This window comes from Mandrillus leucophaeus, unplaced genomic scaffold (genome assembly GCF_000951045.1).
Source record: "Mandrillus leucophaeus isolate KB7577 unplaced genomic scaffold, Mleu.le_1.0 Scaffold12, whole genome shotgun sequence".
Taxonomy (NCBI): domain Eukaryota; kingdom Metazoa; phylum Chordata; class Mammalia; order Primates; family Cercopithecidae; genus Mandrillus; species Mandrillus leucophaeus.
In genome coordinates this window covers 1,859,897-1,873,579 of record NW_012100320.1, presented here as the reverse complement: position 1 = coordinate 1,873,579, position 13,683 = coordinate 1,859,897, and the positions used below count along the sequence as shown (strand labels likewise).

The window sequence follows — 13,683 nt, the reverse complement described above, 5'->3', positions numbered from 1 at the left end:
AAAAGAAAAAGAAAAGAATAATCTGCAATACTCAGTATGCTGTAGTGGTTGACAGCTGTTCTGCCTGGGTTTGAATCCTGACTCTATTTACTAGCTATGGGACTGTAGGCAAGTTGCTTAACCTCTCTGAGCCTTTGTTTATTTAAGTGTGAAATAGAAAAGTGATAGTCCTTAGATCATAGGACATTGTGATGATGAAATGAGATAATGTGCATAAGGCATGTAACATAGAGTACGTGTTCAATGAATATTAATTACTATTATTATGTTGTCATAGTAAAAATACAGGTTTTAAGGCCTCACTGCTGGAGGATCTAATTTGTTAAAGTCTATGGTGGGATCTGGAAATCTGCATTTTAAAACAAGTTCTCTAAGTGATCCAAAGGTCCTGGATTCCTTGGCCTAGAACCCTTCCTGAGATCTTTCCCTTCGGGCCCTTGACTTTATTTCAGCCCCAGCGGAGCACATGCTGGCTGGATACCCCAGCTTCTGTCAGAGGATTGTAAACCAAAAATTAAATTCTAAGCCCCCCAGCTGAATAGACCCCTCTCTCAGCCAACAGGATTCCAAAGTAAACCTGAAAAACTTTCAGGCCATGATGGGAAGAGGGGTTGGACATGCCTCATTATACTCTCCGCCCATTGAAATTCGGGCACAAGTGACCAACATTAATATAAAAACAGTGAACTTAAGACTAACAAAACAGACTCTTTGCAGCAATAAGATAACAAATTCCAGCCTGACTGTACTATAACATCACATGACAAATAGCAGGCCCTGAAATAAATAGAAGTATTTTACTCTAATAAATCTTTTGACATATTTTGAAGTGGCCCTGCAAAGCTGACTCTTCTGGGAAAAATCTATATTCTCTGGAGAATCTCTGTTCCTTTCCTTGTCTTTTTCTGATCCTGAAGAGATTAGCTGAGAGTCTAGCACCTTTTAAGAATGTGAATAGTAAACATTTGCCATCTATTGCCTCCAAGGGCAGCCACCTGTGAGACTTCATCTACATAATGAAAACTTTGGTCTCCATAACCCTTGTCTTAACTCAGACACTCTTTTCTATTGATTCTTTTGATAATAACCAATTGCCAATCATAAAATCCACCTGTGACCTAGAAGCCCTCCCAACTCCCTATCCTCACCTTCAAGTTTTTCCACTTTTCCAGACGGAACTAATGTACACCTTACATTTATTGATTGATTCAGCCTGTAACTTCTGTCCCCCTAAAATGTATAAAATCAAGCTGTTACCCAACTACCTTGGGTACATGTTCTGAGGACCTTCTGGGACTGTGTCACGGGTCTTGGGCACTCATATTTGGCTCAGAATAAACATCTTTAAATATTTTACAGAGTTTGACTCTTTTTGTTGGCAGAATAAACAAGCCCAAGTAGGGTTACCAGATTTAGCAAGTAAAAACCTATTTTATCTGGCAATCCGAAATCTCAGGGGAGATTTTTTTTGCTCTGTCACATCAACTATAGGATGCAAGAATGTAGAGTGTGAAAAAGTAGTATCAAGCATCAAAAGTAGTATTCTAGAGTCTTTAGAGATTAATATAATTAATGGGGTCTTCTGCTTAAGTTAGGGGCCATACTTCGATTCTCTTGAACCCCATAAAGGGGCCATCTTTTATAAAATTAAAGAAAGGGGGCTTTGGGAGCTGTCTTGCCCAATCTGCTTTTTTTGTATGTAATGAAACCAGGTCCTGCCTGGAGAAGGGAAATGAGTTGTCTAAGGTCAGTGGCAAGGCTGGAATGGAACCTAGGTCTTTAGTTTCTGGCACAGCATTTGTTCCTCTTTGTCATCTGCCTTAGTTCATTCAGACTCTGGCATTCTGTCTCTGCCCCCCACCCCAATTAATGTCGTTCTCAAATGTAAAATATATTCCTTCCATTCCAACAGTTCCAAAAGTCTTAATTCCAGCATCAACTCCAAAGTTTAAAGTCCAAAGTCTCATCTAAATATCTAAATCAGATGTGGGTGAGACTCAAGGTGTGATTCATTCTGAGGCAAGCTGCTCTCCAGCTGTGAACCAATGACATCAAACATGTCGTGTACAAAATATGATGGTGGGACAGGCAGAGGATACACATTCCCATTCTAGAAGGAGGAATGGGAAAGAATAAAGGAATGACAGGCTCTGAGCCAGTACAAAACATTGAGAATAATCTTTGGCTCAATGCTCTGCCCTTCAGGCCCACAGGAGTGGAATGGAGGTCTTGCCCCTGCAGCTTTGGGCAACCCTACCCATAAGGCTTTGCTCTCCAAGCATTGACCCCCACCCGAAAGGCAGTCCTCTGCCCAGGGGCCCACCAGCTCCCTTAAGGCATCTTTTGAAATCCAGGAGAAGGCAGCCACACATCCACCAGCTTTGCTTGGCACAGAGTATGCCACACTGTTGCCCTCCAGGAGCCACACCTGGTATGTCTGAGGAGTGTGGCAACAGAGTTTGGAGAACAAAGCCCACAATGTGAGGCAGCACTGGGCAGTGGAGGCTCCTCCTTTGATATCATTCTGCCTCTAGGCTCTGGCACTATGAACCTGTGATGGGAGGGACACCCCTCTTTTCACCCCCATGATCTCTGAAATGACTTCAGGGTCATTCTTCCATTGTCTTGAACAATAGGTCCTGGCTTCTATTTAGATGGCTGACTAATCCCCCTATTGTCTTGATGAATAGCACCTGGCTTCCCTGAGAGTCATATTAATCTTTTTATCAAATGGTTGCTTGGTCACACCTTTGTTCTTTCCCAAACAGGGTTTCTTAGTTTTTCCAATATGAGGAGACAGAATTTTTCATACTTTTAAGCTTTCTTCCCTTTGAGTAATAATTTTGTCTTTAAACCCTTTTTTTTTCACATTTTACTATAAGTAGTCAAGAGGAACCAGGACACTCTTCCAACACTTTGCTTAGAAATTTCCTCAGCCAAATATTCCATTTTTATTGCTTACAAGTTCTACCTTCTACAAAACACTAGGGCACACACACAATTCAGCCATGTTCTCTGCTACTTTATAAGAAGGATGTGCTTTCCCTCATTGACCAGACCAGTAACATGTTCCTCATATCCATCTGAGACATTATCAGAATGGCCTTTCCATCTGTATTTCCACAAATATTTTGTTGATGACCACTTAGGTATTCTCTAAGAACATTGAGAAGCTCCTCTCTTTGTGATCCCTCACCAGAACCACCCTTACAGTCCATTCCTTCGTGGCAATGTAGGCTTTTTCTAGTTGGCACCCCCAACCTCTTCCAGCCTCTACTTGTTAGCTGATTCCAAAACAGCTTCCACATTTTTAGGTATCTGTTACAGTAGCACTCCATACTTGGTACCAATTTCCTCTCTCAGTTCATTCAGGCTGCTGTATAACACAATAACCATAAACTGGGTGGCTGACAAACAACATAAATTTATTTCTCACAGTCCTGGAATCTGGGAAGTCTAAGATCAAGATGAAGGTTCACTTCCTCATAGATGGCTGTCTTTTGACTGTAACTTCACATAGTGCAAGGGGAAAGTGAACCCTCTGGGGTCTCTTTTATAAGGGCACTAATCTCATTTGTGAGGGCTCTGACTTCATGACTGAATTACTTCCCAAAGGCCCTATCTCCTAATACCATCACCTTCGGGGTTGGAATTTCAAAATATGAATTTGGAGGAACACAAACATTCCGGCTAAAGAATCTGCTTGTTTTTGTCCCCTGCCATCTCAGGCATATTGGGGGGAGAGGGCAACCTTCAGGGTGACTGGGACCAGGGCCTAGAGTGGGAGCAGAGGCCCTTCTGACAACATCTCCAGAGTGATTCCTGCCCTTGTGATCCAAAAGAAAACAAAGCAAACAGAAGCAAAGTCAGTCCCTGGCACTGGTCAGACAGACAAAGCCCCAGACATAAGCAAGGGGGATTCTGCCATACGAGGTCCCGGGGGGATCAGGATCAGGGCTTGCATCCATCAGCCCAGCCTCATGACATGCAGAGCTGACTGGGCCTGGGCCTCCCCTCCCCCCGCTGGTGTTTTACAGAGTGTCTGGAGGAGAGCTCTTCGATTTCCTGGCCCAGAAGGAGTCACTGAGTGAGGAGGAGGCCACCAGCTTCATTAAGCAGATCCTGGATGGGGTGAACTACCTTCACACAAAGAAAATTGCTCACTTTGATCTCAAGGTCAGTAAGGGGAGAAAGAGAAAAGAATCAAGTTTACGAAGAAGAGGCTTAGTCCCTCCTGGTGTCTTTCCCAGGATGGGCCCAGTGCCCACCAGCGCTCCTTTCTCATCTTACAGTGAAAAACCCTGAGCTCCTGGGAAAGAGATGATGCTACAGAAATGTCCACCTTCTCAGTTTCATTTCTCATAACAGGTTTTCTGCACACAGGAGCTGACTGCAAGAAGCTCCTTAAATCAGACTTCAGGCACCTTATTTATTTCAGAAGGCGGTGTAACACTTTCTAAATAAGTAGACCAGTGACAGGAAACTTAAAACCAAACACCTTTCACAAGACTGAACTTTTTGATAACAAAGAACTAGAAGTGTTTGGAGGATTGCTGAAGTTGGCTGACTCACCAGACCCTTTCACAGTGCAGCCTCCATCATCCCTTGACCAGAGCTTGTAAATCCCGGAGCCCAGGGCTGGCTGCCCTCCCCCACTCACCACCCCGACTCTGCTCCAAACTGTGGCCATAAAACTGCTTCTAGGGATCACTGATCTTTTGTGGTAACTGGTATTCAGGATTGAGAAAGTTCACTGTGACCGCATAGGACTTTATAAAGCAAGAATGTGGTCAAAGTAGAAGGACAGTTCCCTTAGTAACTGAGCTCAGTTGCATAGACTGATGAGCCTATATAGATACTTATGTGTAAATGTCCTCTAACTTGTGATCAATTCTATGACCTGTTTGCTGGGGAGATCCCTTCATTTTTCTATCCAGAAATCCCTGTGGTCTTTCAAGCATGGTGCTGGGTGCCTGGGTATTGCTGCAGATACAAAATTCACTGAGGCCCTGTCTGAGATTACTTCCTCTTTTCCAGGGACCTTGGTGTAAGAGATAGAAAAACCAGCAACTCTAAGTACTATGCTAGAAGGAAGCCCAGAGTGGGTGGGGAGGCTAAAGGAGGGGACATCTAAGTCCAACCAGGGTATCAGAGAGGACTCCCTGGAAGAAGTGCTATTTACTTGAGTTCTGAAGGATTGGCAGGAATTAGAAGAAGGGAAGGGCCTTCTAAGGAAGAAAGGCCAACAGAATACATGGTCACAAAACAGTGCAGTGCATTCAGGGAAGTACAGGCACAGGAAGTGTGTGCTGAGTGTCTGGGAAAGAAGCCGGGAAGAGTGCAGGAGGCAGACACAAGAATCTGGGAGCTAAGCCAAGGAGCTTGCACTTTACCCTGAGAGATAAGGGTTCCAGTGAGCAGAGAAGTGAGGTGAGCATGGACATGTTTCAGAACGATCCCTCTGGCTGGGAGAACAGACAGACTGGAGACAGCCTGGAGGCTGGGGCTCAGCTAAGAGGCTAATGCAATAATCTAGGTAAGATGTGAGGAGGGGACAGAGTCAAAATCTTTTGCAGAGGTCAATCTGAGGATTGATTAGGTGCCTAATTAGAGGTAGAGATGAAGGAGGGGACAGAGTTCTGGATGACACCCAAGTTCTGGCTTGTGCCTCTGGCCCAGAGAGGGTCTGGCATGTCCATTGTCTCACAGTGGCTATGCCAGGGCATGGGCTCAGTTCCTATATGAGTCCCTACCCCGCTCTTACTCTACTCTGCCTGATGGGGTGACCTTCTATGAGTCCCCTTAGCATGGTCCCCCTTATGCTGATTGTCACTTTTTTTTTTTTAAAATAGAGGCAGTCTTGCTCTGTCACCCAGCTGGAGCACAGTGGCGTGATCACAGCTCACTGCAGCCTCGACTTCCTGGGCTCAATCTATGCGCCTGCCTTAGCCTCCTGAATAGCTGGGACTAAAGGCATGTACCACCATACCTGGCTAATTTTTGTATTTTTTGTAGAGGCAGGGTCTTGCCATGTTGCCTAGGCTGGTCCTGAGCTCCTGGGCTCAAGTGGTCCACCCACCTCAGCCTCTCAGAAGTGTTGGGATTACAGGCATGAGCCACTGCATCTGGCCATGATTGTCACAGTTTTTTTTTTTTTTTTTTGGTGGCGGGGAGACAGGATCTCACTCTGTCGCCCAGCTGGAGTGCAGTGGTGCGATCTCAGCTCACTGCAGACTTGACCTCCCAGGCTCAGGTGATCCTCCCACCTCAGCCTCACAAGTTGCTGGGACTACAGGAACACGCCACTATGGCCAGCTAAATTTTGTATTTTTCGTAGAAATGGGTTTTCGCCATTTTGCACAGGCTCGTCTGGAACTCCTAGGCTCAAGCAATCTGCCCACCTCAGCCTCCCAAAGTGTTGGGACTATCAGCATAAGCCACTGCTCCTGGCTGTCACAGTATTTTTTAATACCTCCAACAGAAATCTTCCAGAGTTTTACTGAGGCGTCACGGGTAAAAATTGGGGTCACCGAGGATGGTAAGGCCTGGGCAGGCCTTTGGACCTCAGGGTGGTAATAGCAGGAAATGGTCTTCCTTGATTGCACCTGTGTGGCCTTCCTGGTACTGCTATGGACAATTGACTTGTTGTTTTCTTGTGTCTTTGCTGGCTCCAGGAGACCAGCTTCAAAATGGGCTCCTTTGTCTTTTCGCGAATGGGTCTGGTAGGAGGAGTGGCTGGAGCCCAGCAGGCACCAATGACCGCAGCAGGTTCGTGATGTTTGGCTTGCCTTTATGGCAGCTCACTGTGGTGGGGAGAGTTAGCTAGGCTTGGAGTTAGCCAGACTGGGTTATCATATACCATGATACACCTGAACCTCAGCTTTTCAACTTCAGTGCAAATAATAATATCTACCTGGCAGAGTTGTAAGTGTTAGAGAGAAGAAGCATTAAGTGCCAAATATGGAATAGGTGCTCTGTAATAGTAGCTGTTATTGTTATTCCCCTTCTCAGAATAGAGGAAAAAGGAAAGAGAACTTTTGTTACAGTGTTTTGGGCCCCATAGACTAGGAAAACAAACCCCGTGAGTACAGTTCTGTTCATAAATTGCCCAGCAGAGAGCTGAGTTGGTTGCTAGGTAGAACTGCTGGCGAGGGCTGGTAAGGCTCTGTGCCTAACCTGGACATTTTCCATGACCTGGAAACGGTCTGGGTTCTCCCTGGATGCATGTGAGGTGAGGATGCTGCTAGTCCCCACCATAGCCAGGTATCCTTAGAGTTGTGAGGACTTGAGCTTTCTGATTCTTCCACCCATGGGTCCCTTGGCCTAGGCCCACCTGGGCAACTTCAGGAAGTGATGAGTAGCTGAAACTCAGAAGGATTACCTCATGATTAGGTAGATGTTTCCTGGAGCCAGAATGTGGGTATGCATGCCTCCTGGCTGGAACATTCTGTCAACTGGAGGGGATCATGCAATTAAGATCCAGCTGGTAGCTTAGAGGAGGCCTCTTGGTTCTGTGTTGTTTCCCACCATGTAGAATCCACATTTTTCTTCCTGATTTTCATTCTCCGTGATGGACTTTCACTTTCCTCTCCTGCTTATATTCTGTTACTCCTCGCCAAGCTCAGGGTCCTTACTGCCCAAGGAACACAGCCAGCATGTTGTCTCCACACCCTTACCCATAACCTGTTCTCCATGTACACCTTCCAGCTTGAAGGGGCAGGTAATGGAAGAGGGTTCGCTCTCTTGCCTGCCTTTGGAATGTGAACAACCTCTCTTCAACTGGTATTTGATCAGCTCCTCCTATGTTCAGCCATTGTGCAATGGATAGTCAGGCTCTGTCCCTGCTCACCACATGCCCCTAGCCTGGTTGCAGGGAGCAGATAAGTGGACAATTTTTTTTTTTTCTTTTCGAGATAGGGTCTTGCTCTGTCCCCCAGGCTGGAGTGCAGTGGCACAATCTCGTCTCCCTGCATCCTCCACCTCCTGAGTTCAAGTGATTCTCCTGCCTTAGCCTCCTGAGTAGCTGGGAGGACAGGCCCCCGCCACCATGCCCAGCTAATTTTTGTAGTTTTAGTAGAGACAGGGTTTCACCATGTTGGCCAGCCTGGTCATGAACTGTTGACCTCAGGTGATCCCTGCCGACCCCACCTTGGTCTCCCAAAGTGCTAGGATTATAGGAATGAGCCACCATGGCCAGCCCGAATGGACAAATTAATATGAGATAAGCAGTATTGGTAAAAACAGGAGACAGAGCAAGATGACCAAATAGAAACCTTCAGTGATCATCCTCCCTGTAAGAACACCAAATTGAACAGCTGTCCACGCACAAAAAGCACCTTTATGAGAACCAAAAATCAGGTGAGTGGTCACAGTACCTGGTTTTATTCATTATTTTATTTTATTTTATTTTATTATTTTTTTGAGACCGAGTCTCGCACTGTCGCCCAGGCTGGAGTGCAGTGGCCTGATCTCGGTTCCCTGCAAACTCCGCCTCCTGGGTTCACGCCATTCTCCTGCCTCAGCCTCCCGAGCAGCTGGGACTACAGGTGCCTGCCACCATGCCTGGCTAATTTTTTTGTATTTTTAGTAGAGATGGGGTTTCACTGTGTTAGCCAAGATGGTCTTGATCTTCTGATCTCATGATCTGCCCACCTCGGCCTCCCAAAGTGCTGGGATTACAGGCATGAGCCACCGTGCCCAGCCCACAGTACCTGGTTTTAATTTCATATCACAGAAAGAGGCACTGAAGAGGGTAGGAAAGACAGTCTTGAATCATCTACACCACCCTTTCCCCATCCTCTGGCAGCAGCCGTGTTGCATGGAGAAAGAACCTGTGCACTTGGGAGAGGGAGAGTGCAGCAATTGTGGGACTTTGCATTGAAAGTCAGTGCTACCCTGTCACAGCAGAAAGCAATACCAGGCAGAACCCAGCTAGTACCCATGGAAGGAGCATTTACACTAGCCCTAGACAGAGGAGAATCACTCATCCCAGTGGTCAGAACCTGAGTTCCAGCAAGCCTCACCACTGCAGACTAAAGTGCTCTGGGTTTCTAAGTAAACTCGAAAGGAAGTTTAGGCCACAAGGACTGCAATTCCTGGACAAGTCCTGGTCCTGTGCTGTGCTTGGAGCCAGTGGACTTGGAGGGTACACCTAGTAAGACATCAGCTGGGGTGGCCAAGGAAGTGCTTGTACCACACCTCCCCTACCCCCAGGCAGCACAGCTTGCAACTCCGGGAGAGAATCCTTCCCTCTACTTGAGGAGAAAAGAGGGAAGAGTGAAGAGGACTTTGCCTTGCAATTTGGATACCAGCTCAGCCACAGTCAGATGGGGCACAAGGCAGAGTCTTAAGGACTCCATTCCAGGCCCTAGATCTCTGACAACATTTCTATACACTCCCTGGGCCAGAAGGGAATCCACTGCCTTAAAGGGAAGGACCCAATCCTGGCAGGATTCATCACCTGCTGGCTAAAGAGGCCCTGGGCCCTGAATAGTCAGCAGTGATATCCAGTGTATCACTCAGAGACGTGCACTCAGAGACATGCTGGCTTCAGGCATGACCCAGCACATTCCCAGCTGTGGTGGTTATGGGAAGAGGCTCCTTCTGCTTGAGAAAAGGAAAGGTAATGATAAAGGGGACTTTGTCTTGCAGCTTAGGTACTAGCTTGGCCCCAGTGGGGTAGAGAACCAAGTGGGCTCTTTGGGTTTCAATTTCAGGCCTTAGCTCTTGGACAGCATTTCTGGACCTACCCTGGGCCAAAGGGGAGCCCACTGCCCTGAAGGGAGAGTCATAGGCCTGACAGCCTTCACCACAAGCTGACTGAAGAGCCCCGAGGCCTTGAATGTACACTGGAAGTAGTCAGGGAGTACTTGCCATAGGCCTGGGGCAGCGGTGGCCATGGGGAGAGATGCCTCTGCTTATGGAAAGGGGACGGAAGAATGGGAAGGACTTTGTCTTGTGGCTTAGATACCGGCTGGGCCACATTAGAATAGAGCACCAGGTAGATTCCCAAGGTTTCCAACTCTAAGCCCTGACTCCTAGATGGCATCTCTGGACCACCCAAGGCAGTGGGGAAGCTCACCACCCTGAGGGAAGGACACAAGCCTGGCTGGCTTTGCCACCTGCCTATTGTAGAGCCCTAGGGCCTTCAGCAGACATAACTAGTAGCCAGGCAGCTGTTATAAGCCTTGGGCAAGACCCAGTGCCATGCTGGCTTCAGGTCTGACCCAGCACAATCCCAGTGGTGGTGGCCACAGGGGTGCTTGTGTTACCCCTCGCCCAGTCACAGGCAGCTCAGTACAGAGAGAGGCTTCATTTGTTTGGAAGCAAGTAAGGGAAGAGAACAAGAGTCTCTGCCTCATAAACCAGATAATTTTTATAAATCTTCAAGGCAGTACCTTTACAAGCCTGCAAGAACCACAGCATTACTGGGCTTGGGGTGTCCTCTAATGCAGATATGGCTACAGTGACCAAAAACTTAGGTTACAACATTTACTCTTCAGATATCTGGAAAGCCTTCCCAAAAAGATGGGTACAAACAAACCAAGACTGTGAAGACTAGAATAAATACCTAACTCTTCATTGTCCAGACATCAATAAACATCCACAAGCACCAAAACCATCCAGGAAAACATGACTTCACCAAATGAACTAAATAAGACACCAGGGACCTATCCTGGAGAGACAGAGATATGTTACCTTTCAGACAGAGAATTCAAAATAGCTGTTTTGAGGAAACTCAACAAAAATCAAGATAACACAGAGAAGGAATTCAGAATTATATCAGATAAATTAAATAGATTGAAATAATTAAAAAGAATAAAATTCTGGAAGTGAAAAATGCAGTTGACGTACTGAAGAATGTGTCAGAGTCTCTTAGCAGCAAAATTGATCAAGCAGAAGAAAGAATTAGTGAGCTTAAAGACAGACTATTTGAAAATACACAGTCAGAGGAGACAAAAGAAAAAAAAAGAACGAAGCATTCCTATAAGATCTACAAAATAGCCTCAAAAAGGCAAATTTAAGAGTTATTGACCCTAATGAGGAGGTAGAGAGATAGAGGTAGAAAGCTTATTCAAAGGGATAATAACAGAGAACTTCCCAAAGCTAGAGAAAGATATCAATATTCAAGTACAGGAAGGTTATAGAACACAAAGCAGGTTAAACCCAAATAATAATTAAACTCCCATAAATTAAAATAAAGACATTTAATAATCAAACTCCCAAAAGTCAAGAGTAAAGAAAGGATCCTAAAAGCAAGAGAAAAGAAACAAATAACATACAATGAAACTCCAATAAGTCTGGCAGTGGACTTTGTAGTGGAATCTTACAGGCCAGGAGAGGGCCAGGAGAGGGTGGCATGACAAGTGCTGAGGAAGAAACCTTTATTCTAGAATAGTATATCCAGCAAAAATATCCTTCAAACATGAAGGAGAAATAAAGACTTTCCCAAACAAAGAAAATCTGAGGATGTCATCAATACCAGACCTGTCCTACAAGAAATGCTAAAGGGAATTCTTCAATCTAAAGGAGAAGGACATTAATGAGCAGTAAGAAACCATCTGAAGATGCAGAACTTGTAATATTAAGTACACAGCAAAACGCAGAATATCATAACACTGTAATTGTGTGTAAACTACTTGTATCTTGAGTAGAAAGATTAAATGATGAACTGATCAAAAATAACGACAACATTTCAAGACAGTACAATAAGATATAAATAGTAGTGAGGAGAGAAAGTTAAAGTGTAGAGTTTTTACTAGTTTTCTCTTTGCTTGTTAGCTTGTTTATGCAATCAGCATTAAGTTGTCATCAGTTTAAAATAATGGATTATATGATAGTATTTGCAAGCCTCATGGTAACCTCACATCAAAAAACCTACAGCAGAGACACAAAAAAATAAAAAGCAAGAAATTAAAACTTACCACCAGAAAAAAATTACCTTCACTAAAAGGAAGACAGGAAGGAAGGAAAGAAGGAAAAGAAGACCACAAAACAACCAGAAATGAAAAAGCAAAGTGGCAGGAGTAAGTCCTTACTTATCAGTAATAACATTGAATGTAAATGGACTAAATTCTCCAATTAAAAGAGGTAGATTGGCTGAATGGATTAAAAAACAAAAAACAGTTATGAGGTTCCAATATGGCTGAATAGGAACAGCTCCAGTCTGCAGCTCCCAGCATGAGCGATGCAGAAGACAGGGGATTTCTGCATTTCCAACTAAGGTACCAGGTTCATCTCACTGGGGCTTGTCAGACAGTGGGTGCAACCCATGGAGCAGGGTGGGGCATTGCCTCACCCGGGAAGCACAAGGGGTCAGGGAATTCCCTTTCCTGGCAAAGGGAAGCCGTGACAGACCGTACCTGGAAAATCCAGACACTCCCACCCTAATACTGCACTTTTCCAATGGCCTTAGCAAACAGCACACCAGGAGATTATATTCCACACCTGGCTTGGAGGGTCCCATACCCGCAGAGCCTCACTCACTGCTAGCACAGCGGTCTGAGATTGAACTGCAAGGCAGCAGTGAGGCTTGGGGAGGGGCGTCTGCCATTGCTGAGGCTTGAGTAGGTAAACAAAGTGGCCGGGAAGCTGGAACTGGGTGGAGCCCAGCACAGCTCAAGGAGGCCTGCCTGCCTTTGTAGACTCCACCTCTGGGGGCAGGGCATAGCTGAACAAAAGGCAGCAGAAACTTCTGCAGACTTAAACGTCCCTGTCTGACAGCTTTGAAGAGAGTAGTGGTTCTCCGAGCACAGAGTTTGAGATCTGAGAACGGACAGACTGCTTCCTCAAGTGGGTCCCTGGCCCCAAGTAGCCTAACTGGGAGAAACCTCCCAGTAGGGGCCAACTGACACCTCATACAGCAGGGTGCACCTCTGAGAGGAAGCTTCCAGAGGAAGGATCAGGCAGCAACATCTACCGTTCTGCAATATTTGCTGTTCTGCAGCCTCTGCTGGTGATACCCAGGCAAACAGGGTCTGGAGTGGACCTCCAGCAAACTCCAACAGACCTGCAGCTGAGGGTCCTGTCCTGACTGTTAGAAGGAAAACTAACAAACAGAAAGGACATCCACACCAGAACCCCATCTGTATGTCACCATCATCAAAGACCAAAGGTAGATAAAACCACAAAGATGGGGAGAAACCAGAGCAGAAAAGCTGAAAATTCTAAAATTCAGAGTGCCTCTTCTCCTCCAAAGGAACACAGTGCCTTGCCAGCAATGGAACAAAGCTGGACAGAAAATGACTTTGACTAGTTGAGAGAAGAAGGCTTCAGACAATCGGTAATAACAAACTTCTCTGAGCTAAAGGAGGATGTTCGAACCCATCGCAAAACTAAAAACTTTGAAAAAAGATTAGACGAATGGCTAACTAAAATAAACAGTGTAGAGAAGTCCTTAAATGACGTTATGGAGCTGAAAACCATGGCATGAGAACTATGTGACACATGCACAAGCTTCAGTAGCTGATTTGATCAAGTGGAAGAAAGGGTATCAGTGATTGAAGATCAAATGAATGAAATGAAGCAAGAAGAGAAGTTTAGACAAAAAAAGAGTAAAAAGAAATGAACAAAGCCTCCAAGAAATATGGGACTATGTGCAAAGACCAAATCTGTGGCTGAAAGTGATGGGGAGAATGGAACCAAGTTGGAAAACACTCTTCAGGATATTATCCAGGAGAACTT

General features: G+C 45.6%; 1 protein-coding gene across 2 annotated transcripts in view; it reads left to right on the top strand.

The window, feature by feature from the left end:
- Nucleotides 1–13,683, top strand: part of DAPK2 (death-associated protein kinase 2) — a 140,362-nt gene that overhangs the window by 71,385 nt on the left and 55,294 nt on the right. For both annotated transcript variants that reach the window (XM_011967832.1, XM_011967823.1), the window contains exon 4: nucleotides 4,038–4,176. In XM_011967832.1, coding sequence (XP_011823222.1) covers nucleotides 4,038–4,176 — 139 coding nt within the window. The remainder of the gene's footprint in view (nucleotides 1–4,037; nucleotides 4,177–13,683) is intronic.